This window comes from Xiphophorus maculatus, chromosome 19 (genome assembly GCF_002775205.1).
Source record: "Xiphophorus maculatus strain JP 163 A chromosome 19, X_maculatus-5.0-male, whole genome shotgun sequence".
Lineage (NCBI taxonomy): Eukaryota > Metazoa > Chordata > Actinopteri > Cyprinodontiformes > Poeciliidae > Xiphophorus > Xiphophorus maculatus.
Window position 1 is genome coordinate 19924015 of NC_036461.1, and position 26803 is coordinate 19950817.

Genomic DNA, 26803 nt, shown 5'->3' on the forward strand with positions numbered 1-26803 from the left:
TGGGAAAAAGATGAAGGTGGTGAAATTTATATTTGTATATTGTATATTTATATTAAGTTAGATCAACTGCCAGTCTTTAGCATTCATTCGAGGAAAACCAAAATTAATATGCTCACAGAAATGAAGATGTTTCTTAACTTATTGAGGCATGTTCAGGTGTGCATTCCATACCAGCTGGGGGCAGTGTGGGACCTATTCGCTGGTTGCCCAAAGCCAGGAAAAATGTCAAAGACGAAGACGAGAATCCCGGTGGATGTACCGTCATGCAGCGCGCTAGGTTCTTCCAGAGAACAGAGATGGCGGCCGGTTAGAGCTACACGTAAACACAGCATTTCCATTAAGCCGGACTCCCCGAAACGCTGAGGGGCAGCCAGCCTCACGCACCGCCGCGGTGACACCGCAGCAGTCACACGGAAGGTCCCCGGCGGACTCTTCGTTCAACCTGAGCAAATTTACAAACCCTACTTCCAAACAAAAACATTAAAACATGGACGAACACCCTGGAGGAGGTGCAGGAGGAGGAGCGGCCGCCCCGCGACAGCCGCCTTCACCGCAGCAGCACCAGCAGGGCAGCAGCAGCGGCGGTCCCCCCATCGGAGCAGTCATGGTCCCGCAGCAGAACGAAGACTTGCCCCGGCCACATCAGCAGTACACTATTCCCGGGATCTTGCACTACATCCAACACGAGTGGGCCCGGTTCGAGATCGAGAGGGCACACTGGGAAGTGGAGAGGGCCGAACTCCAGGTTAGCGTCGTAGCTCCTTCCAGGCTAAACTCAGGCTATCCGCTCAGCTCCGAGTGGTCCCTCTTTCACCCTGTGGTGAGGTGGTGATAGGAGGGGACGTTTAAGAAGCGCTCAGCCCGTCATGGAGGTGTGAAAGTCGGCTGGCAAACTAGAAAAAATACCAGCAGATTGACTGGAGCTAAGAATTAGCAACACATCCCCACCATGGATCAGTCTAGCTAATTGTAGCATCGCCTCAGTGAAGTGTTATTGTCCCGGTGAAGCTGCCTGTCTGTTCTTTAGTTGAGCTGAGACAAGCTGACGGTTGAATCTGGTGAACGAGGCCTGATACTGGTCCCAGCTCATCTGGTCGGTCAGAACAGCTGGCGGTGGTGGTCATGTTGAAACATCTCTAGGGCTGACAGGGGACAGAAAGTTTTCACTTCATAGCTACAGGGATTATTAGAGTAATCAGATCAAGGACCTGCTACCAGGACTAAACGGTAAGGAGAGGCAGTCATCTTACTGCTACAGGGGAAAATGGTCATAAGAGAGATTCATTCTGACAACAATGAACTGATAGAGGATGACTTAAACCTCTAAACACAGTCTTATGAGAGGGATCATTCAGGGTTCCCTTTATTTGAATATGTCTGTCTTCTGTTGACTCCATGAGAGCATCAATAACTGCAACATTTATGATTCAGTTGTTAAATCATAGCGTCTGTAATCAGAACTGTGACGATGATAATAATAAGAAGAAGAATGGAGGAAGTGGGTTGCAGTCTAAGAAAGAAATTCAAATGATTGAATTATTGGATGCAGTTATCGCAGCTACGCTGCTTCATGTTGCTGTTGTAGTGAAGTAGCTGATTTGAAAAGGATTTTCTTGTTAGAGCTGTGTTTGTGTTTTTTATGAGGCCGTCTGCAGGAACGGCCTCATCAGCCAACAAAATTATGACACTTTTATCATCGTAACAATCCCCCAAATTATTGTAATAAAAGTTTAGGTCTTTTTCTACATAAATCAGTGTAGTGTAATTCAACTGTTATGTCTCCACATAACAAAGTGTCCGTTATCATTCAGTAGCCGGTTAGAAAGATTTCAGTCAAATTATACTCCATCTTGTTTATGTTTCATCTGAGCTGAGTGGTGACAGCCGCAGCCTAACTCTGAAAGCTTTATGGTTTCACCTTGCAGCATTTCATAATATTAACATTAATATCGGAGGGATATTAGAAGTCTGTTTTTTGTGTCTCACATTTCAGGGATCTCCTTTATCACTTTGATGTCAGTTTTTTCCCCAGATCTCTGTGATCATTCCTATCACAGCCAGGCTGCACTTTGTGGTGTAAAATAAAGCGGTGGTGAATGGAAGCAGTTGAAAATCACACTTCCACGCTGTGATAGTTTTGAGATTAAATTGCCTGAGAGTAGAGAGCATCTGTGCTGCTACTGACATTATCAATCCTTCTGAAAGAAACATTTCTTTCACACTCTTCATGGAAGGCGTTCCATGAGTGTTTTTTAAATTTATAAAAAAAATGTATTCATTCATATCCCTTTTTTGAGATCAGATACTGATGTAAGGCGAAAAGGCCTGGCTCTTAATCTCCTTTATTCCCAATGCTGTTCAGTTGGGTTGAGTTCAGGTCTTGTATAGAACAACCAGTCTTCTCCATCCATCCAGCTGATCAGCTGGATGGATGAAAAAGGCCACACGTTGCTCCGGTAGCATTTGCCAGAGTTTGCAGAACACCTTTGACAAATGACTTTATATTTTATATTCAAACCATCTGACAAATTCTGACTTAGTTTTTCTTCTTTCATCTCCTTGGAAAAATCAGTTTTATCACATTATTGTGATTAGTCGAGGTGACGCGTAAAAAGTCACTTAGAGCAAAGAATCCATCAGTTGGCTACTTGGCGCAATCACTAGTTGGAACAGGAACGTTTCAAACCACAACTGCTGCCCGACGTTGGAAGCTCCTCTGCTGAACAATAAAAAGGAATTAAAGGGCTGAGAGCAAAAAGTTAAAATCAGATTTAAAACTGCAGTATGTATCTTTTGTTAAAACAAAAAGTTTTTGTTTTTTTTACATATTTGTTGAAACTGTCACCATGTTAAGATAGTATGTTATGAGTCAGATAATCTGATAAAAGATCGATCTCCACCTCCTCTCTGAGCTACTATTGCCGTCTGAAGAAATGCACCGCTCCAACCAAAAGCAACCAATCAGAGCCAGGAGGAGGGTCTTGGCACTGTCAATCAATCTCATGTACTTACTGCCAAATGTGCAAATGGTGGAGCAAGAACTTACTGTTACAGGAAAACTGTTTATCTGCCGTCATTGGTGGCCATGCTAACTACTTTGCTATCAGGAAGAAGTTGCACCACTGCAGAGAGGGAGGTGGGGACAGGGGAATGGGCAGCGCCACACCAAGAGTGTTTGGCAGCGCTATGGCCCTCCTCCTGCCTCTGATTGGTTGTTTTTAGTTAGCGCTGAGAAGGTGGAGGGGTGCCATTAAAAAAAAAACAATTCACAGAATGTGTCTCGTACCATACTGTCACGACATAGTTACAGTTTCAATTATCTAAATAATAATAAAAAAAAATTGTACAAGTTACATACCGCCGCTTTAACATCCACTCTGAACCAAACTTTACTTGCAGTCAGGCAAGTCCTGTTCTCCTGCCAAACCCAGACCAGCTCCTTGGATTGGCAGACAGAGATCCGTGATTTGTCACTGACATGGTGATATGGGGCGGACCGCTGCATCAGATGTTCTGCATTGCACTTGGTGATGTAATCCTTGGATTGAGCTGTTGGGTCATGAATCTCTCCATACACTCTTCTGGAGATAATCTGAAGGCCACATCAAGTGTAGATTTCCAGCGTCTGCCTGTACAGAAAGTTTCCAGTTTATTTTTACAGAACATTTGAGCGACGAGGCAGTGCAAAATTCTTTACATCCTAAAACACCATACAGTCACTAATGAGTTTATTGCTCATTATAAAATGAGCAATAAACATGACATTTAGTCAACTATGTTGATTAATGTTCCGTTTTCTTCTAATTAAAGGCACCTCTAAGCAGATGGGCTTTTAGCCTTGATTTAAAGGAACTCAGTGTTTCAGCTGTTGTGGAGATTTTGGACTTTGGTTCCAGAGGATTGTGTGCCTCATCCATGGCCCACCACCTGATGGCTGAGTTGTTGTTCCCACTCACTCCTTCTGTGTTTTAATACCACTAACAGCTGACTGTGGAGAATTTTAGGTGTGAGGAAATGTAATGGCTGGACTTGTTGCACATGTGACTTCCTTTCACGGCAGCTTCCAGTTTGTATGCCGAGCAGACTGCTGCAAGAAAATGTGGCCATAGATATGATTGGAACAGCTGGATATAATGGCTGGGAGACTTCTGGCAAATTGAGAGTATTTTTAAAGCAGCATCTAATGTTTCATAGCAGGAGCTCACATCGCTTCCATTTACATCGTTAATGAAGATGACCACTGGAGAAAAGCAAAGAACCTCATTCAACAGGAAATGTGTGCATCAGGTCGGCTTGCGAAGGGGCAGAACTTTTCCAGAAACCTTTATTTGGAAGTCAATTTGATGAATTTTGGAAATATTTCAAAGTGGGAACTTTCATCAGGATTTATGGCATTTTCTGTCATTTCTAGGGCTTAATTAAATTGGGAATCACTTAAATAAAGTTTGTCATATCCAAACGTGAATGTTTTGTTGCAGACATACGTCCATCTGACATTTGTGACAACAAAACGTTGTTTACTTTATTCCACAGATGAATCTGTGGCGTCTCTGATCTTGTGCTCTTGCCTCATAAATGGGGTCTCAGTTCCACAATTCTGGAAGTCCATGGATGTGACTGAGGAACGCTTGGTGCTCCTGCAGTGAGCAGGTTGCTTTGCAGGCTCCAGTTAATGTGTCAAGTAGCATCCAGCCAAGAGTATTTCAGCTTCTCAAGCTGCATTTTCTTATGAATATTTTAGTTACAAAAATATCAGTGAATAAATTGTAGTTGCGCTCCACAAAAAAATCTGCAAATATTTAACTGTGAATAGGATCCACTGTACCACCAACCGTCACTAGTGGAAAACCCTCACAACCGCATAGAGCCATGCTGAGGAGCTGCTAGTGGAAAAGAGCCATTAGTGTCTCCATGTTTTGGGAGAAGGGGCAGGGTCTGTGTGAAAGGAGGCTGTAATTAAACAGCTTGGCCTACTGGGCCCTGTGCTGACAGCCTGATCCCAGCTGAAAGCTAAAAGTAGACCAGCCCCAAATAACTGCAATACACACAACTTACAAACTAACTTATGCGTTCAGTCATGGGAAAAGAAGGTATCCCTCTGTCATCTCTAGGGTTAAAGTTTATGAGTAATCTCAGCAACATTGATTTAAATATAACCTCTAGGACAAAACCAGATTTCACCATGTCACACTTTAATCTCACTGTACATGAGTAAAGTGACAATAAATTAATTGATTCACTCATTTAACAGAATTAAAACTTACCTTTCAAAAGGGTTCAAAGATTTAACTTTCAGTGAAAAATGAAGAATCATTTCATACCCTTTAACAGTCCAGTTTTACACCACATTAAAACCAGTTTCTTTGGGCGTGCTGTGGTGGCGTAGTGGTTAGTGCGACCCACGTTTGGAGGCCTTGAGTCCTTGACTCGGCCGTCGCGGGATCGATTCCCGGGCCTGACAACATTTGCTGCATGTTTTTCCCCTTTCCTGTCAGCCTACTTTCATACAAGGGACACTAGAGTCCACAAAAGACCCTCTGGAGGGGAGAAAAACAAACAACAAACAGTTTCTTTCATAGTAGTTAAGTATTCATATGAATTATTGGAATAACTAATTATAGAAACACTCAATTCCCACATATAATTTTGTATAAATGTTATCTGAAAACATTCTAATACACCATTTCTATTTTAACACAAATTAAAGGTACTCCTTAATCCCAAATGGGAAATGAAATGTTGCTGTAATATCAATTCAAGCAGGTCTGAAGAAGCCTTGAACAGGCACTCTGCTGTCAGACTCATGAAGAGGACGCTCAGGATTGTCCATAATTTCAGAAGAAGAATCCTTTTTCGCATTATCATCTCCAGAGTTTACACAGTCCAGAACCAGGCCAGAATCAGAGCTAAACCAGAACCAGACCAGAACCAGCCTTCTTTATCAGGCTATTGAGTTTTTTTATGTCCCTGGCTCTGAGGCTGCTGCGGGGTTTCCCCCTGTGTATTATGAGCCTGGCGGGGCACCAGGCTTTACTTGCCCCACACCAGGCTAAGTGTCACTTGTTTATTTTAAATATGGTTATTGATGCACCAATAACGGTGACAGTAAAGACGGATTAAGCCAGGTTTATAGTTGACTGGCTGTGAGGATGCGCTCCAATTGTGTCGTCGCTGTACCTGCCAGTTGGTGTCTCAGGCTGTTATTCCCAAATTATGATGCCTGATCATGTACCTCCGAATTTTTGTAACTTTTAACATTTTTAAGACAAAACATGGTGGGCCGCTGATGGACTGCCCTTGTACCCCTACCACTCAGAGTAGCAGATTTTCAAGGGGAAACCCTGTGCTGCCCCAGCAGATGATGTCTGAAGAGATGACACTCAACAACAGACTTCTAGATGCAAACCTTGAAGGATCTTAGTTTCCACAAGAAGTCCAGTCTGCTCTGCCCTTTCTTATAGACGCTTCACTGTTGAGTTGGCAAATACCTGTTCAGTCTGTCCAGATGAACACTGGGGTATTTTTACAGCTCAACCACCTTCACTTCTTTTCCCGTAATGCAAATATGTTTGACTTTTGGGAATCTACAATTATGTTGTTTTTTTTGTTCACATTCAAGATGAGATGATTTTATCCAAACCATAGTACAAAGTGGTCCACCAGCTCTCTGTACTCAGACTCTTGTCCGTCTCTGATTCACCCAACAACTGCAGACTTGTCTGAGTATTTCTGTAGATGACAGGAGTCAGACTTGTGGTGGAAGTCCGAAGTGTACAGAGTGAAAAGGAAATGGTGAGAGTACAGTGCCCTGTGGTGCTCCTGTCGGCTCTCTTTGACATAGACGCCTGACGAAAATTGCGTCATCTTGTTCTCAGAGAGGCATCCACCCCCACTTCTCAACACCAGATCAGGTCAAACTATTTCAAAAAGAGTTCTGTGTGAAGAGTTGTGCAATTGGTCAGACGTTTGCCATGTTTTATGCATAAATGCTCTCGCATAGGAATACATTCATGTCTGCCTTCATTAACAGTGTCCAAAGTTTCTACCAACTTGCAGGTTGCAGAAATATTTTTTACTTAAAAGAAAAATTCTAATTTAATTTAGCTCTTGTTTTGTTTGCCCAGCAAACAAAGTAGTCTGGGTTTGTAGAAAAGGGATCTGTAAATGATTGTGAGATCTGAAAACTTGCCTTATTTCAAGAAACAGTGTCTTAAATATTTTGGAGGGGAGATTGTTATTTTCTAGGTGTATAAATTTATCTTTGGTCTATTCCCAGCAGCAGTAACATGATATGGACACTCTGTCTTTTAGAAGGCTGGCTGTATTTGGCGTTATGAGGTGAGGATCGTTTAATGAAAGGGCATACCCAAGTCGTCTGTAGCGTAAAAGTTCCTGAGTGTTTGTGTTTGTTTACTATGAAATTAGAAGGAAATCGGAAGATAAGTTTAATTTAAAAATATATACTTATTGTTATTCAAACCACTTTTCATTGTATTAAAACTGAACAGTTTTTGTCACACCTTGCAAAACACCTTTGCCTTGAAAGGGGTTTTTGAAAAGTATGTTTGAAACCTTCTTAAAGGTCATTTTCTAAAGGAATATTTAAGCAGACAAATCAGCCTTATCAGAATGCATATTCCAATTTATTGAATATGATTGTATTCCATCCTCAAACTATGGACATAAGCTGCATATTCCTATGTCCATAAATGATCCGCAGACCACTGTTATGATCAAAACCAGCATTTGGTGACATACATACATAAATTTCAAACTCAGTAAGTTGAAAAATACTCAATACCATATTTCATATTGCTGCAGCAGTTTTTGAAACATCAATATGTCGATAGTTTAACTTCCGTAACTAGGACAAACCCAAAAAGTATGAGGGGAATTTAGCCCTTATTTTGAGAAAATATAGAATGTATAAATGTCGCATCCATTTTTTGCAAATCAGTAGACAAGATGAACATTCAGTCACATAAAGACAGTTACAGAGTCGGCCTTCTACCACCTGACGAACATTTCCAGTATTAAAGGACTAATGTCTCAGCCAGATCTAGAGAAACTCATCCATGTGTTTGTCTTTAGTCACATTGATTACTGCAACAGTATCTTCACACATTAACCACATTAACAAATCTATCCTCCAGCTGCAGCTGATCCAGAACACTGCTGCTGGTGTTCTGACTGAAACCAGGAAGATGGAGAACGTCACCCAGTTCTAAAGTCCTTCCACTAAAAGAATAGACCTTAAAATACTGATGTGAGTTTATAAATCACTGAACAGTTTAGCAGCACAATACATTAAATATCTGCTGCTGTTGTATCAACCTTCCAGAACCTCTCAGGTATTTTGGTTCTGTTTCTGCTCTGCATCCAGAGCCAATCGTGGAGAAGCAGCATTCAGCTTCTATGCACCACAAATCTGGAATTAACTTCCAGAAAACTGAAAAACAGCCAAAACACTGAGTTTCTTTAAATCTGGACTAAAATCCATTTATTTAGAACTACATTTTGACTAATATAACTGGAACATGGATTCATTTGAATCTTTATTCCAACATTTTATGATGATGAATTTTGATGACATTTGACAAAATGTAGTGTTTCTCTATCATGTAAAGCAGCTACAATTACCTTACAGCTGAAATGTGCTGTACAAGGAACCTTACCTATATCAACTTTGAGCAAATGATTAACTTTGAATATATGTATATATATTTAAATTGATTGTATTGTGATATTGATTATTTTGATAAACCTACGACATCCCACAGGTTAGTGTGATCCTAACCTGTGGCCTAACCTCTTTGGCCCCTACTCTTCCCCTATGGGCCACCGTAGCTGTGTGGCATCTTCACTCAGAGACCAGACGCTGGTCAGTAATCCTCCGCTCGTCCTGCTCCACCTCTGTGGTTTCACATCGAGCCCAGCAGACGTTGCCTCAGTCTTGAAAGCTTGTGAAAGGACTGAAGTGTGTATTTGAGTGTTTTCATGATGGCGTTGTTCAGAGAAATGGCCCTGATGACTCATGTCCTTACATAGCCTGCTCTGATTTGTCAGCCTGGTAAATCTGGGACAGATGGCTCACTACATGTACAGACTACTTTGTCATGGTTGTGCTGTGAGGGTGCTTCACCCGTCTAAACACAGGGCACTGGTCAGGTTTTAATCTTGGAGGGTGCCAGAGAGCGGCACAGCGTCATTCCCTTAAAGCTGAGCTAGACCCAGAAGTGAAACCTGACCCAGGGCTGAAAAATGGACCAGAATGGAAACTGAGGTACTGTGTTTATTCAGTGGTGGAAAATGTTGAACTAACTTCTACAGAGTGCTGCACTGGAGCAGCTGGCATGACTGCATAGTGTGAGCAGAAATATGAGGCTCCAAGTCATTATTACATTGTGCTGTCATCACACAGTGGTCCCCATCACTGCACACACCTATACACACACGCAGATTAACTTGCTCTTTCATCCACTGTGGTAATGCTAGCTCACCTTTGCAGGGCAACAGCAAAATGACATCTTTGTGAATTATTCATTTCAGTATCAGTGCTATATCAGCTTCTTCTTCTTCAAAAGCAAACAGCTGCCATGTTCTTCCCAGAATTCTGTGCAGGGGTCCGGTTTCAGGATCCATGCTCTTATTGAGACAACAAGCTGGAGCCTCAAGTTGTTTTTTGTCAATATTCCTGTGGAAATGTTTCTCTCTCCCTTGAATCAACAAGAGAAACTCTAGAGTTAATTGGAGTGGATGAAGTTTGTGTGTTCAGTTGCAGATTTCTGTTGAAAAGCAAACTGGGTAAACGCATTGAATCCAGATTTCCTTCAAATCAAGTCCCAACTTGTGCTGAAAGATTCGTGCATCTACTACTTTACTTCAGTTTGTCCACGTTGATTCATTGATGGTTTCTTTTTAATATAAAATGTCAGATTTTTCTTTAACATGATGTTAATTCCAGTAACACACTCAAGATAGGTAGACAAGTAAAAAGAAGCAAAATATCCTGTTAGAAACATAACTGTCTCTGTAACATGAACATTTGAGCAGATGTTATCTGATATTAATATTGCTGTTATGGTCGATAACCGATATTTACTGAGATTATTTATATTTTATTATGCTTTTAAAAAAAACGACTACACCAATGGTTTCACCTCTGCTTCAGTTAGACTTCCCACAATGCTTTACTGCATCACTGTCAAAATTAAATATCAACTGTTACCGATGTCAGTGGATCCCTCTATGGCAGTGGGTCCTTGAGGGCCGGTGTCCTGCATGTTTTAGCTCTTCCTGGTTTAACACACCTGCATCAAATGATGGCTAATTTTAAGGCCTAAGAAGAACATCAACATGATCACTGCTCTATGGCAGTGGTCTCAGCTGCTCTGTTAAACAGGGTGTGAAATTGGAGCAAATGACAGGAAGCTGAACACATTGTTCTGTTTTATCATAAAACATGCTGGATGTGGAAAAGGTTTGGAACCTTCTAGACATCTGGATTAAATGTTAACATTCTCTTCAGAACACACAGACGACTAAAGGTGCGAAGCTAAAGACAGCTGCTCTCTCTCACACTGTGTACCATCAGCTGTTTGAGCTGCTTGTGTTTAAGGAATAGGGTGATGACATCACATCCCTCAACAACTACTGGTCACTCAGCCTCTCCATTCTGCCATTATGTGGTTCCAACAAATAGTTACATTAGCATCCTGCTTTCCAAGCTTCCAGCAGCTCCTTGAACTAGCTGAAGGCTCCTGCAGCTATGGAGGGCCAAAAGGACCAAAATTAAATATATAAATTGTTAATCATTAATTAAATGTACCCTGAACGAAGTTAGTTGATAGACATTTTATTAGATATTAGACATTAAAATGCTAAATTATAAAAGCCGGTGCAGATAATTAATTTAATGCAGATTATTTCATGCTTCTTGTTCCTGCAATACATTTTTGCACAATGCTATATATTTTTTTTTCCATTTTTTTCTGCGAAGAGTTTTTGCGGCGCCAGTGGCTCATATTTTTGCGACAGTAGGCAGACAGGAAGGAGGGTGAGGAGAGGGGGGAAGACATGCGGCAAAGGTCGTCGGGACCGGGAGTCGAACCCGCGACGTCCGCGTCGAGGACTAAGGCCTCCAAACGTGGGGCGTGCTAACCCCCTGCGCCACCACAGCACGCCCCACAATGCTATATTTTTATCCGCCGGACTCATCTGTCAGAGCTGAGGGGCGGAGCTCACACTGATCTGTTGAACTCATCTAGTTTAGCCTGATTCTTTTAAATCTATTTTGTAGAACTGTCACAAATCAAATAAATGTTTCACAAATCACAAACTAGGTTGCAAATATTTTGCTATTTCTGTCGAATAATCTAGTGCAGGTTTGAAGCAACTAAATGTCATATTTCTAGAGCTGGAGTATTAATAATAGCCTTGGTTTAACTTTTCAAAGAATCAGGCTAAACTAGCGGAGTTCAATAGGTCATTATTAGCCCCGCCCTCTCATTTCTGAATTAACTCTTTATTTGACTAATTTATTTCATGGTGATGCTTAAGGAGCAATAACCATTAAATAATTAAGTACACATTGATTTATCTGCCTTGGCTGTTATAAAGTTGCATTTGTATAATTAATGACTTACAACTTGTCTAGTAAATAAATAAATCATTTAAACATTTAATTAAACATTTATTTATTTCATGATTCATTTAATTTGTGATTTAATATGTATTTATTTATTTAGTTTTGTACCTTTTGGCACTCCATAGGCATCTCACTCTCATTTCCTATTGGGTTACTCCATTTCTTGGTTAGACGAAAATATTTAGAAACCTACATCTGCCTGGGCTGTGGCTAGTTTTAGCTTAGCTGTGGGGTGTGTGTCTATCTGTGTTCGTGGATGTGTGTGGACAGAGTGTTTTGAACTCTGTGTTTGTGTTGTGTGTGTGTTTCTCTCCAGGCCAGGATAGCGTTCCTGCAGGGGGAGAGGAAGGGCCAGGAGAACCTGAAGAACGACCTGGTTAGGAGAATCAAAATGTTAGAATACGCTTTAAAGCAGGAAAGGTAAGAAACGGGTCTTAATGTTCTGTTTACTTTTCCCCGATGCTAGTCTTACTATTTATTACTCATATCGCCTCTAAGATTTAGTATGTTTTTGATTCTTTCTTCACTGATTGGCTTCGACAGACAGCAACTGAATTCGTTTCTGAATCCGTGTAGAATAATTACATTAATGTCAGCCTCTGTGCCTACCGATCAGTCAACCCTGATTTCCTTCATTTTGGGGGATTGACCGATACTGGCATAAGAAACTGTAGTTATCCATCGATCTTATCTTCATCCACAAATGTCTGAAGATCAGCCACTGTCACTTTGCTCCGCAGTGAGAGAAACTGCTTCAGATCACTCAGCCTTCCTGGTGGTGTCACTCTATTTGTAGAGAAACCGTTGGTTCTGTGATTAGATCCTGATGAATCAGTGATGTTAGCTCTTCCTCACAGGGCCAGGCTGCTTCGGGCAGCTTTTTACTCACAAATGAAATGATAATCTGACATTATTATGTTATATTTCCTCAGGTTATGTGATGTCAAAATGTGTTTGATGAAAATATGGGAGTATATCTATATCTATGTAGAATTATTATCTGTAATCGTTGTGTGTGACACTAACATGTCATAATTCTTTGTTTCTCCTTCTCAGAGCAAAATACCACAAGTTAAAATATGGAACAGAGTTAAACCAAGGAGACATGAAGATGCCAATCTTTGAGTCAGGTAGGTGTTGCAGGAAGATCAGCTCCAGCTGTGAACCTGATGGGAAGGCTCAGCTTGTCTCTCTTCTCTCCTTGAAGACACCAAAGAGTCGGAGGTCTCTGCTGTCCCTGCCAACAGTCAGCTAATGTGGAAACAAGGCCGGCAGCTCCTCAGACAGTAAGACCCGTCCTTCAATGAAGAACCAAAGACCATAAGGGGATTTGTAGAGAAACTATATGACAACATTCTCACCACAATGAGTCAATGAACTGAATTTGAATTTGCCTTTTGTATTTCCGATATTGTGTAGGAAGTGCTTTAGTTCCTAAATTAAAAATGTGTAGAATGTGCCAGTTTTTTATCCGATTAATCACCAGAATCATTGATTACTAAATTAGTCATTAGTTGCGACCCTAGTTCAGCTCAGTATCCACTGGGATGTCATGTGTTGCATTCAGGTACCTTCAAGAAGTGGGATACACAGACACCATTTTGGATGTTCGCACTCAGAGGGTTCGCTCTCTGCTCGGCCTGTCGGGTTCTGAGCAGAACGGATCGATGGAGAATAAGAACTTGCAGCACCTGATCAATGGAACGGAGCGCTGCAAAGATCCCAAGAGGTACACACACACATCTCAACCAGGATGGATGGCACCAACCATCCATCCTCACCTCACCTAACCGTTACCTGGTACACAGAGCATGAGGGGTTAAAGTGTTTGCTCTGTGCAGGATTCCAAATGACAATCTGGAGACGTTCAACTTCCTGGAAAACGCAGAGGACAGCGATGAGGAGGAGGACGAGGAAGGAGACCTGATGGATGACATCAGCTCTGACAAACAACACAGACCTAAGAAACACAAGCCTAACGTAAGGCAGCTGAACTTCCTCCTGTTGGGTTTTTATGACAAATCATTTCTCCTGGATGTGGTTCCTATGATGGTCGACAGCGATACCAGCTGCAACGCACCAGCGTCTAAACACACTGACAGAAAAAACAAATGCAAAGAAAAACACTGTAATCACAGAAAATAAAAGCAAAAATCTACAATCATCAAAACAAATGCAAATGAAAAATGCTGCCACCATAAACAAAATGCTGCAACCACAGGAAAAAAGAGCAAGGAGGAAAACGCTGCACATAGTAAAAACAATTTCTAGTATGAAATGCTGCAAATTCCACTGCAAAGCTCCACACCACTACAGGGAGTCGAACAAATAATCTTTTCGGACCACACCATAGACACATATTTAAGGTAAATAAGGGACGTCATGATATGGCATTTCAAGTACAACTTCATGTCTCTTTGAAACAATAATATTTTTTACAATATTAATCTAGGATATTTATGGGGATAACTTTACCAACTCCAGACTCTGCAGTGGCATATTAGGTCATTAAGAAAAAGAAAGAAGAGTCACTTTAAACCAAAAAACTCACGTTTTGAGATTAATCTCAGAAACTTTATAGAAAAAACAAAGTTTGAAAAGTTTACAATTTTTTACTTTCAGTCAGAAAGTCAGAAATTTCAACGTTTTTTTTAGAAACTGAGAATTCTCTTAAAATTTTAGTTTTCCTAGCAAATTTTTGACTCTACAAACTCAGAAGTTTTCTTGTTCTAGACAATTTCTGAGTTTTAAGGCATAAATTTATTCTACCACGTTCTTCTCTATCTTCAATGGCCCTAACGCGCCGTTGTAAGACTCCCCCTGGTGGTCTGGAGTATTTCTGTGTTGTGAAACAGCTTTCATATTTGTCTGTTTTTTTTTTTTTTTTTTTTTTTTATCTTGTATTTCCTTTTTCTGTGTTTGCAACATTTTTAATTGTATTTGTTGTGTTAAGTATAGCTCTTTGCTTCTATTTTATGAGATTGCAACATTTTTATCAGCAGCATTTTTCCATTGATTTTGTGTTTTGGAGCTTGCGGCGAGTTTTGCATGTCAGCCTTCTATGTTTTTTTCTAGAAAATTTCTGAGATTAATCTCAATTTTAGAGATTTTTAGCAGAAATGTACTCGGGTTTTTTTTTCCTATCTCCCCTGGCCATTGTATTTTCCTGACCCTGCCTCCTTCCTTTCTTTCTCTGCCTTGCATGGTGCAGATAGGGAACGAGGGCCTGGCATCAGAGGACGACGCAGACACAGAGGAAGCCCTGAAGGAGTTTGACTTCTTGGTGACAGCAGAGGACGGAGAGGGAGCCGGAGAAGCTCGCAGCTCTGGAGACGGGACAGAGTGGGGTGAGACCTGTAGGAAACTCTCAGCTGATTAACAGTTTAGATGCCCAAATCAAGTAATCTTGTAAAGAATCTAGAAAGACTGTTCTTCAGACCTTCGTGTATTATTGGCTCCAGAGATTGAAGGCTGATCCTGTAGTTTCTCTTAGATCTGCTATCTAGAGCTGATGGGCTGTTTGTTTCTGCTCAGTCAAGTCAGACCTGTCTTCCCCTCCACAATGAGCTTCATTCCTGTAAACTAGATATTCTTTCATGTCACAGTCACTCTGTTAATCTGCTTCTCTGTAGCAGTTTTGCACAATTGATGCCTAAAAGCTTAAATTGTCTAATTTCATCTGTCAGAAACGGCTTAGTTTGCACCGTGAGGCTCCGAGTTGTCAGACTCGACTCTGAAGGACTTCCTGCTAATTAGTAAAGCTCCACAGCTATGCTAGATTTCATCTGTTTGACTGGAGCTCAAAGGAGCATACAGAGCAGACCGCCGCAGACAGCTTTTCTACAATACAAGTCGCACTACTTTTATAGTTTGGCTGATAAACATATGTGCATGTTTTATTTTTTTTAGTTTAAAAAAAAATTAAAGTTTATTGTTTTCCTTCCACTTCATAACAATGCTCTACTTGCTGCTGCATAAACAACAATATGAACATAATTTGTGATTTTGACGTGAAAATCATATCAGAATCTAGAGAGGCGTGAAAACTTCTCTCTCTCTTTCCTGACTGCCTGGTTCAAATGAATCTGATAGAAAACAAATATGTATTCATATGCTTATGATGATTTATGTCAATTTATTATAGAAGAAGATTAGGGTCACTGGAAAAATAAGAATTCTGACTTTAATCTTCCGAGATTAGTCAGAATTCTTTTTTTTCAGTGGACTAGTCTTCGTCCGTACTTTATGTATGAGCCTTGAAGGCAGTTCAAGTGTCTCATTAGTCCATTTCCAATGTTGGTACATACAATTTGCTGCTGAACATTGTTTTGCACATTAAACCTGGTAATGAATATGTAGTTCTGTAATGGGTTCCTTTTATCTGCAGCAGAAGTTTTATTTGATCCATATCCGTCTGAAGATGCTGAATGTTTCAGACACTTCCTGTGATCCTAGAAGGACGCGGCTTTAGTTTCAACTCTTGTTGAATTGTTTTTCTCTTTGCAGCGGAACCGCTACCGTTCCCCTCCGGCGGGGGGAAGTCCTTCCTGCTGGGAGGGCCGGACGACGTGCTGGAAAGCGTGTTGGGTTTGGGGGACCTGGCAGACCTCACCGTCACCAACGACGAGACGGACTTTGGCTATGATGTAAGAAAAATAGTTCAAGTTGTGCTGGGAGAGAAAACGTAATGGACAAAATCCCACTATCCCTCTGCATCCCTGTGTGTCCCCACCAGCTGTCGTCCAGTAAAGAGTCTGCGTTCAGGAAGACGTGGAACCCTAAGTACACATTGCGCAGCCACTTCGATGGCGTCCGGGCGCTGGCATTCCACCCCGTGGAGCCCTGCCTGGTCACCGTGTCTGAAGACCACACCTTGAAGCTGTGGAACCTCACCAAGACCGTCCCAGCCAAAAAGTATGCTGACTCAGCACAACACTTCGGCCCTACCGTCGTCCATAGTTACGTCAAATACACTCTTTCTTTAACACAACTTAGTACAGGAGAATCATAAAGTTCATTCATTTCAGTCATTTAATCTAAACTCACACAGTGATAATGTTTTGATCATTTTGACATTTTCCTTTTAACTTTCCATTCATATTGGATGCAGCCAGCACTTTGTGAACAAACTGCGTCTCTATTCAGTTTCAGTTTTAGCAAACATGTAAAAACCATATTTTTAAATAAAAGTAGTGCAGCTTTAAAAGCTCATTTAAGAAAAGGAGAGCCGCAGCCATGATGACCTGAACACCAACCTGGATCTTCTCTCTGTTTCAGAAGTGCCTCTTTTGATGTGGAGCCCATCTACACATTCAGGGGTCACATGTAAGTATCCTCACTCCTATACAGACACACACACAGTCGTGTTTTTGTGACTTGTTGGGACGTTACTTTGACTTCCATTCATTTTCTACAACTTAACCCTTACCCTCACCCTTACCATCACATACCTAACCTTAATCTGAAAACAGCAATTCCCCTCATGGGGACCCAGAAAATGTCTGCTGAAAAGGACAATGTATACAAAAATAGGTAACCACAAAGATATAAAAATCTGGTACACACACACACACACACACACACACACGTTTTGTCAGAAAGGGTTTTCAGAGGCTTAGATGAAGAATCTCTGCTTTATGAACCCTGGTCCTCATAAACGGTGTGTTTAGTGTCTGAAGGTAGAATTATTCATTTTCTACACCATTGAAGTGTTGACAAGCCAGCCTTTCTAAATTCTTCCACTTCACTCAAAAGCTCCAGCTGAATAAAATAAAGTTGATCCACAGTCTGGAGAAGCGTAAGGAGTTGGTTTTCAAGGTGTGGGTTAGGATGGAGAAAGAAAGCTGAAGTCTAGAACATCATGTTTGTGACTTTATTCCAGGTCCAGTCGTCAGCATCCATCCAGTCAGATCTCAGTAGGAATATCTGCAATAAGTTCACAGAGAACTTTTTTTATTCCTCCTTTAGTATTGACCCTAAAATAAACAAATAATAATTCTGCTTATTTCAAGTCCCAGAGCATGATGCTCAGTTTTTTTTACTGAAGAAACTGTGTTGTGTCAGTGATGGTGTCCATCTATGTTAAATATTTTGTCTTGGAAACATTTGTTTTGTCAGATCATAAGTCGCTCTCTGAGATTCGGGATGGTTTCGGCCAGATACTGAGATTTTCTTTCAGCCCTGCACAGTTCTGGAAACAGACGGCCACATGTAGATCACGGGCATTGTTTGGAAATATTCCTGCTGTTTCTTAAGTTTATATATATGGAACTTATAACAACTTAAAGGTGAAAAAAATATTCTTGTATATTACAGAAACCTGGGATTTTAATAAAAGTTTGTTCTGTATTTTCACTGTAGGTTCTATCATGTTTATTGCGTTTATGTGAATTTTTTTCCATCTTATTGTTTGTTTTTAATCAGATATTTGTCTAACGATTTTACGTTCTGTTTATGATTATTTTTAAAATAAAATTGTATTAGAAAGTTTTTAAAGTGTGAGAGAACAAACCTTCAATAGGTTAAAGTTTTGAACTTCATCAAAATAACAGCATAGATCTGTTGAAGAGATTCAACCTAATGAAAGAATCCAGCCTGGTTGTTGAAAGATCACCATAACTTACTGTTATTAATTGAGAGTTTATTTCCTGAAAGAATATTTTAATTTATTTCCGTCTTTTCCTTTCCAGCGGCCCGGTTCTGTCCTTGGCCATGACCTCCAGCGGTGAGCAGTGTTTCAGTGGAGGCATCGACTCCACCATCCAGTGGTGGAACATCCCCAGCTCTAACGTCGACCCATATGACACCTACGGTACTGACGTGATCCACTGGATCACTGCTGATCAGCTCCCTGTTCTCTGGTCTTTAACATTTAAATCAGAAACTTTGTGGATTTCTGCAGAATGTTGAGTGAAAAGTCTGATTTTTGAGCAGCACAGTCGGCCATCTTGGAAAGCAGTTCTTATTGTTTTGATCTTCTTCAAGCTGAGTCTTTAGATGAACTAAACACAACAGCTAACCAGCTAACGATTACTTCAGGTGATCAATTATTCTGATAAAATCGGATAAAAAAGTTGCTACATTCTGGAGATTTTTTTATTTAGCCACTTAAGTCTTTTGTACAATATTAGAATTATATCAAAATGTGGTGATACATAATTAAACTCCTATTTTAAATAAGAATTATTTTACTGGCTAAAATATAATAACAGCATTCCTTTAGTGAACTCTTGATCATTTGTATCAAAGGATGAATCAGCAGCTAATTGATTGATTACTAATTGGACAGCGAAAGGTAGGATATTTATTTTTACAGGATTTGAATCAGGTAAAGCTAAAGCTGATTACGAAAATAGTTGACGATTATTTCAATAATCAATTCATCACAATTGATCCATTTAATCGTTTCAGCCTGAATTCAACATGAATGGTTGATGAAGGTTCAGCAGGACCAATCTGCAGCTCTGTGTGAAGTCATCAGAAAACTGTTTATAAAAGCCTCCCAATTTAAATCTGCAGCTTTTTTACATTGTTTTCTACAGACACATTGATTCATTGGTTCTTGGATCCACTCTATTCTTTATTTAGTGGAATCAATGAAGAAACTGTTCAGATGGTGCCTTACAGTGAAATCAGAAGTTAAGCTGTAGCAAAGCAAAAAAATCCCTCCTATAGTTTCCTGTTGTGCTGCTGGCAGATTGCAGCGTCCTGGCGGGGTCGCTGCTGGGTCACGCCGACGCCGTGTGGGGATTGGCTTACAGCGGCATCAAGAACCGCCTCCTGTCCTGTTCCGCTGACGGAACCGTCAAGCTGTGGAACACTGTGGAGAAAGACCCGTGCATCAGCACTTTCAACACAAACCATGGTGAGAGGCAGATTACACTAAGGATGCACCGATCCACTTCTGATACCGATATCTGAGATTTTGTATCGGCCAATACCGATCCGATACAGAAAAACAGCTCAACTGACTTTAAATGTTTCTTTTTTTAAACACAGACATATGTGTTCTGCATTACAAATTAATTTGCTAACTCTGCACCAGAACAGATAAATACACCAACAGCTTCACTAGCTGGTCAAACATGACAAATCTACTTTAATTTGTTCAGTCAGTACAGTTAGGAATAGAACAGCCAATGGGAAATAAGTAACAAAGAAACTGAAACTGATAAAAAACAATAGGTTGACTATTTTGGCCATACATGTAACAATAAACTGAAACAAACCAGAAAGAGCAATTATGAATTCTAAATATAAGTAAAATAAATAATAAATCATGACATCACTCAGAGCACAAAGCATAGAATTTGAGTGAGTAGATCTGCCTTTATGGATTGGAAACATTGCCACAATACCCGATCTAGAATTTTTTCTTGATCAGGACCAATACAGATATTGATATTGGATCGGTACATCTGTAGATTATACCAGATTATTTATGAGTTCAGCAGAACGGAGCAGGAAGTAACTGAGCAGAACTTCCCTCTCTGCAGAGCACGGAATCCCCACAGCCGTAGACTTCAACGGTTGTGACCCCGCCCACATGGTGGCATCCTTTAACAACGGAGACGTGGCGATATACGACCTGGAAACGTCCCAGACTGCGCTGGTGCTGAAGGGTCAAGGAGACAGCAGTAAGGTTCACTCTGGTCACTGACATTCATCTCCATAACCTGTCACCTCTGACCTTTCCTCTCCCGCCCCGCTCAGCCGTCCCGGGTTTGAATCACATCAATAAAGTGGTGAGTCACCCCACGCTGCCCGTCACCATCACAGCTCACGAGGATCGCCACATCAAGTTCTTCGATAACAAGTCAGGTCAGTCTGCTGACCGCCGGGTTCCACCTGGAGCAACACAAACAGAGGGGATTTTATTGATTTATTATAATTTTTTATCTCTTTTATTATTGTCTCTTAATATACTGATTGTTCTATTATTATGACTTTTAACAATATTATTGCTCTCGTCTTTTGTCAATTTATAAAGTGGAACGTATACAGCTGCAGGAGAGAGGAACAGAATGTCACCATTTGTTGTTAAAAAAAACCCTGAAAATTCCACAGTCTGTAAACGCACCATGACTCACTGTCACATGACCAGCCTCTTTCTCTTCCTCCATTAGAAAGAAATGGCAGCAAGATGGAAATAAACATCAGCCCAGTTTTGTTTGACTGATATAGAATGTTCAAGAATGACTGATATCATTACCAGTGACACCAGTCACTAATATAGATAATTATTCCTACTCCTAATATAAAGAATATAACAGATTTTAAGAACTCAACAGGACTTCAAATTTAAAATGAAATTAATACCAACTAGACAGAACATGTAATGTCTACTATAGATCCTTCTTGTGTGCAGGAAGGATGTCCTGCAGCAGCCTGTGTCGCATTGTATCTAAAGAGGCTTCTGACAGAAGACACTGTTGTTTAATAATTCTCTCATAAAGAGGACGCTCTCGGTTTTTCATAGTTTTTTTTTTATTATTATTATTAAATGTTGAAGAGATGTGATCTGCTCCAGCCCTCAGGCTAGCTGCTGGTAGCAGGAAGGCTAAGAAAAAAAAACTACAGAAAGGAATGAACTTTCAAATTGTGATCAATGTGTCTCTAGAATAAATAGGTTTTACTAAAACTTGTGAGGTGGATTGCTATAATGTTGCATAGATGAATTTTCAGCCCCATCTGAAGGAGTTTGTCCTCCATGCAGGTAAAATGATCCACGCCATGGTGGCCCATCTGGACGCAGTGACCAGTCTGGCCGTGGATCCTAACGGGATCTACTTGATCTCTGGCAGTAAGTCTCCTAACGTCTCATAAAGCTCAGAGCAGTTCCAGGTGTCAGACTGTTTATAACAGTGTCTTTTTAAAAAGGTTGGGCCTAGCAGGGTTGTGAAGCTGTTGGTGTGTTAAATGTGCTGAACTGCTGCAGAATTAACAAATGAACATGTAATTGTGTAAATTAATGTCTGTTTAAAAAAAAGAAACATTTTAAGTTGATTCAGCAGTTTTTCTGTATTGGATCGGGATCGACCGATACTAAACTTAGGGGTACCGGTAGTGAAGTCAGTGGATCGGTGCGTCCGTAGCTTCAGCTGAAGTAACTGGAACCATGCGGAACCATGAAGTAACTGGAACCATGCGGAACCATGAAGTAACTGGAACCATGCGGAACCATGAAGTAACTGGAACCATGCGGAGTGAAGCGGCGGTTCGGTCGACCAACATGTCTCCTCTTCTCTGCCTCAGGTCACGACTGCTCCCTGCGGCTCTGGAACCTGGACAGTAAAACGTGCGTGCAGGAGATCACGGCTCACCGTAAGAAGAGCGAAGAGGCCATCTACGACGTGACCTTTCACCCGTCCAAAGCCTACATCGCCTCTGCCGGAGCCGACGCCCTGGCCAGAGTCTACGTATAGAGGAGAGGAGCAGCACAGCGCCGCGCCGCGCCGCGGGCTCCGAGTCAGACGTAGCCAGGATTCAGGTCTGTTCACATCCATCTGAAAGCAGCAGCAGACTGAGACGCCCACACACACGCAGCCGCCCCGCGCCGCCGCCTTCGCCCACTGAATGGAGCACGTCTGACCTGGCCAGTCAGTTCCCTCTCTAAGGCGGTGTCCAGCAGGCTGACCGTGGCCGGCCCGGCCTCCTCGTCATGTTGAACTCTAGTGCAATCTCCACATGCAGACGTAGGAACGTTAAAGGAAAAATCCCCCCAAATGCAGCTGATGAGTGGAGCTGCTCCTCTCTGCTGCCAGATTCCGTCCATCCATCAACTCTTTGGCTCAGTCTCCATCACTGTCACCTCCTTATTTGTGCCATGGTCAAACATTGCATCATGGGATTTTTAGTTTTAAACCATCCACTCACAGGAAGGCAGCCAGTAAATTAGTTAAAATGTCTAACAGTGATTTGTGTTTTCATCATCTTTACTGTTATCAAGTTCAAAGGATGAATTCTTTACATTTTACTGTTACAGTAGCTAGACGTCTGCAGTCAAAATGACCTTTTTGGTCCTTCAAGTTTTCTGACAAAGTTTCACTTGGAAGAATTAAGTCTGAAATGATTAACTTTATCACGGCTTTCATGTTATTTCTGAGTGAAGGATGAAGTTCTGACTGCTTTCCAGACTCATTCAGCTTTACAGTGCAGCTACGTTTACTGAAGAATCCATCTTCACATAAAGTCAGGGCTCATCAAGCTGTCTGCTTAGAGAAGAGAGAAATGACGAGGAAACGTGTCTGATCAGACCAACGCCAGGGACAGATGTGGTTTAGTGATGCAGCAAGAATTAAACTGTTACTTCTGATTTGATCAGTTTTTCACAACTTGGTATGTAGAAACTCAGTGTTTCGTCCTAAACGGTTCTGTCCTCTTAGAGAACCTTCTGCTGATTTTTCATTCAGCCTGAAGAACCAAAAACTCTGACAGCAGGGATCGTGTGGGGAGACGGATCTGAAGTTTTGAAATGGGCTTCTGTGGAGAGTAGGGACCAATAATATATTTACCAATATTTTTATATATATATATATATATATATATATATATATATATATATATATATATATATATATATATATATATATATATATATATATATATATATATTTCCTATGTTTCAATCCAGTGTAAAAGCAGCTACACAGTCACTGTGACACTGCTGTAACTAAAGTCCCCACAGTCCTGCACTGCTTCACTGTCACATGACTGAATGTGGCCAACCGCGTTCTCCTGAAACACAAACAGCAACTAGACAGCAGTAAACATCGGCTATTAATCAGTCCAGTTTTATCGGACAGATACCGATATGATAAAACGTGGCTAACATCGGCTGATACCGATATATCGTGCATCCCTAGTGGGGATTTCCTAACCAGTAACCATTCTACCAGTCCATCTGACTGGTTGGATCTTTACATAACTGTGCTCACAGGCTCTAATCAGTGGCAAGCCAGAAATCTAATTCTGGTTTTCAACAAAGTGAAATGTTAATCCCAATCAAACTGTGTGTAAAAACAAAATCCTTCATCTTCAGACACACTGCTGCAGAATTCAGTCAGCCAACACTGAAATGTCAGCTGACTGACAGTGACTCGTATTACTGAGTCACTGCTGCAGCAGTTACTGAGTCACTGCTGCAGCAGACTCAGTAATATGAATTAACATCATGTAACACTTAACAGTTTTTGATTAAGCTAATCAGCTGACACATTTTTGACCAAAATCATTTACCTTCAGCCCCTAGTCGGGCTATTTAAAAAATAAAGAACAAGATGGCGGCATCACAGGAAAAGTAAAGACACGTCTTGATTCTACATCAGGATTTCTATACTGTTTATTCTGCAGTTTATGAAGCAACATAAACTGCAGAACAAGAGAGATATTGAACGTTCCCCACTGCAGGGAAGATATTGACTACTCTCAACATAACCCCACTTCAAAAAGCAGATGTTTGTTTTCTGCTTCACCTGTTATTGACATCTTTATGAAACACTTTAAGTTCATGTGCTGCTTCCTGTTTGTATGAGGCCACTAGGAAAGCTCAGGCTGGAACTGACAGGTTGAGTTGCTGCTGCCCCTAGTGGTCAGGAGGTTCAGTTTAAAGAAGTTATTTTTGAGAGAAAAAAATACTAAAAATCCTTTTTTTTGTCTTTTGTCTGTAATCCGTGACATAACATTTGCCTTCACAGTGGTAAGCATTAAAAGTGCATCAGCAGTGTGTAAAGGAGCCAGCAGGGGGTGCTAACATCTATCAGGACACTAAAGAAGCAGAAGTGCTAAATGATCTGAACTAATAGAGCCAGTTTGTTTAATGTTCATATCTAAAAATTTGGGTAATTATTTTTCCTTTAACTTTCTGAAGCTCAGCCTGAGAATCACTGAACCTGACAGACAAACGGGGGATTTTTCCTTTAAACCTACGGAGACAAAGTCTGGACTGAAGTGAACATCTGATGTTTGATCTCTGGTTTCTCTCCTTTTTTAAAAAAAAAAAAAAAAGAAAAAGAAAAATATTTAAATGTGCTGATGTCGCCAGGAAAACGTTTTAGCAGTTGTACAGTTTTGAAGAAATTTAAATTAAGAAATGGAAAAAAAACCCAACATGAGTGAGTTTGTGTGTTGGAAAAACCTGCCGAGCGATCATGGTTGGTGAAAAATCTGACGAGGGTGGAGCTGCTCGGAACGCCGAGCGCAGCCCCGCGTCTAAAGCTGAGTATTTTTGTTTGTGTGAAAGAGACAAAAAAAAATCTAGTTTTTATAATCCTTTTTATAGAAATATTGTTACTGGAGCGGAGGAGCTGTCCTGTCGGCCATGCCAGCGCTCACAGATTAACCGTCGCTCGGTGACTAACTTCACTGCCACAGATTAAAGAGCAGAAGTCACACGGATGAAAGGAGAACGGTTCAGATGAAACACACTGGATGGATGGTTTAATAAGAACCTAAATGTTATTGAAATCAGGTATGTAAAGAACAGACACAGGTCAGCACCATGTTATACTGTTAGACAGCAGCTGCTCTCACACCGGTGTTATGACACCTCTGGTCCTGATGGGAAGAATTACCGGCCGATTACAGCAGCAGAGCCAGAAATAATCTGTTCTTGTAGTTCAGAAAGGGAAATCAGATAAAATGAGTGTCAAGTCAAAGCTTTAGAAACTGGCCACTAAATCCAGATTCTCCCTCTGAAGCTGGAAAAATAACAGTACAAAAATCTATCAGCCTGACCTAAAATACCTGATCTGATTATTTAAATGACATTTCTTCTGACTTTTTACATCAAAAATGTCTGAAATATGGATCCAAACTGTAAACTCAATGTCTAAATCAGGGGTGTCCAACGAGTGGCCCGGGGGCCATTTGTGGCCCTTGGACTGATTTTTGTGTGGACTCAGCTTCTTTTTGTTTTGTTTTTAAATCAGGAGAAAATTGTAAACATCATTTTCTTACAATGGAAAATGTAAAGTGCAAAATAAAATATTCATTTTTACAACCAAGCTTGTATAATAAGCAGAACCACATTTATCCAGAAACTTTTACTTCATGCTGAACCCAAATCATCTTTATTTATGAAACTTGGTTAAATATTGACAAGTGTTTTGAAAGGGACACAAATCCTGTTCCCATTACAGAGAATCAATTGTTCGATAAATTTGTCCAAAGCCCAAAGAATTGGAACGCTGGTGTCATAATATAGCAAACGTGTAAATCCTTTAAGTTTTGGATCTATGGTGAAGAACATCTTTTTTCTTGGGGGGGAAAAAAAATCTGACCACTTTATTTGTTGGATTGTAGTATTTATTTATTTTGTATGTCTTGGCCTGTGATTACGTTTGAGAGAAGGTTTGGACGCCCCTGGTCTGAACCACTGAGTTTTTATTTCTGGTGTCGCTGATCCAACTGAAGTTGTTTTCCAGTGACGAGACGTTTAGTGACCCGCTCAGCCTGAACCCAGCTGTTCTTCGGGGCCGACCGACTCCTCATCCTCACGTCACCTCTGTCAGTGTTTGGCTCCTGTGTGTGTTTCTGCAGATGTTACTGACCTCGCACACACAGACACACACATCTAGAGTGTGTTTTTAGCAGAAAGCAGCCCATTGGAGCTCCTAGAAAAAGTGGTCTTTGGTAGCCACCTTTTAGAATGTGACTTCATTGTTGTGCTTTGTTCTGATGCACAGTTTTAGTTTGACGTTTTGTTTGTTTGAAGAGTTCCTAACCTGAGTGGCTTCTGGTTGATCACAAGTCCAAATAAATGCTTTTGTTTTAAATAAGACTAAGATCATCTTTTTAACTCTGTGTGTCTGAAGCATGGTTAATAAAATACTTTTTGTAGTCTTCCCATGAAAACAAGAAAAATGCAGTTTAGATTTTTTTTTTTTATAAACTGAACCGTTTTTCAGAACTGTACCACAGAGCAGAATACAGCAGTTGTTAATGTATATAAAATGTCTATTATGAGTAATAAATGTTGTACCTGTACAGTTTGCTGCTTCACTTCTTGTGTGGAGACTATTACTGCGCTCCAGCAGAACGCTAAGAAAAGCTCCAGAAGTTTCCGTTTTGCTGTTCTGGTTTCTTTGTAACGATTAAAAACGTTTTTGGTTTTTATCTTTTTCCACACTAAAAGCCGGCATCCAGTTTGCTGCTGCT

The 26803-nt window shown here is 40.8% G+C and overlaps 1 protein-coding gene across 2 annotated transcripts; it reads left to right on the plus strand.

Moving 5' to 3' along the window:
* Nucleotides 1–219: 219 nt before the first annotated feature.
* Nucleotides 220–26421, plus strand: strn3 (striatin 3). 2 transcript variants are annotated; one of them, XM_023352441.1, is made up of 16 exons: nucleotides 220–745; nucleotides 11964–12067; nucleotides 12704–12777; nucleotides 12855–12933; nucleotides 13215–13376; nucleotides 13489–13627; nucleotides 14859–14994; nucleotides 16154–16293; nucleotides 16383–16561; nucleotides 16925–16972; nucleotides 18337–18458; nucleotides 19344–19511; nucleotides 20143–20283; nucleotides 20360–20467; nucleotides 21363–21449; nucleotides 24927–26421. In XM_023352441.1, the coding sequence occupies exons 1-16, from the start codon at nucleotides 488–490 to the stop codon at nucleotides 24998–25000; spliced, it is 2019 nt and encodes a 672-aa protein (XP_023208209.1). In that variant the 5' UTR covers nucleotides 220–487; the 3' UTR covers nucleotides 25001–26421. The 2 variants fall into 2 exon arrangements, with proteins under 2 accessions (XP_023208209.1, XP_005814312.1); XM_005814255.2 differs by lacking the exon at nucleotides 24927–26421 and adding an exon at nucleotides 21902–23176 and having other exon boundaries at nucleotides 221–745.
* The last annotated feature ends 382 nt before the right edge of the window (nucleotides 26422–26803 follow it).

Excerpts from the sequence above, each read along its gene's own strand:
- strn3 (XM_005814255.2), top strand. The coding sequence starts at position 488 with ATGGACGAACACCCTGGAGGAGGTGCAGGAGGAGGAGCGGCCGCCCCG. Across the intron at positions 13,628-14,858 it reads CTAAGAAACACAAGCCTAAC|ATAGGGAACGAGGGCCTGGC; the intron begins GTAAGGCAGCTG and ends TGCATGGTGCAG. Across the intron at positions 19,512-20,142 it reads CACTTTCAACACAAACCATG|AGCACGGAATCCCCACAGCC; the intron begins GTGAGAGGCAGA and ends CCCTCTCTGCAG.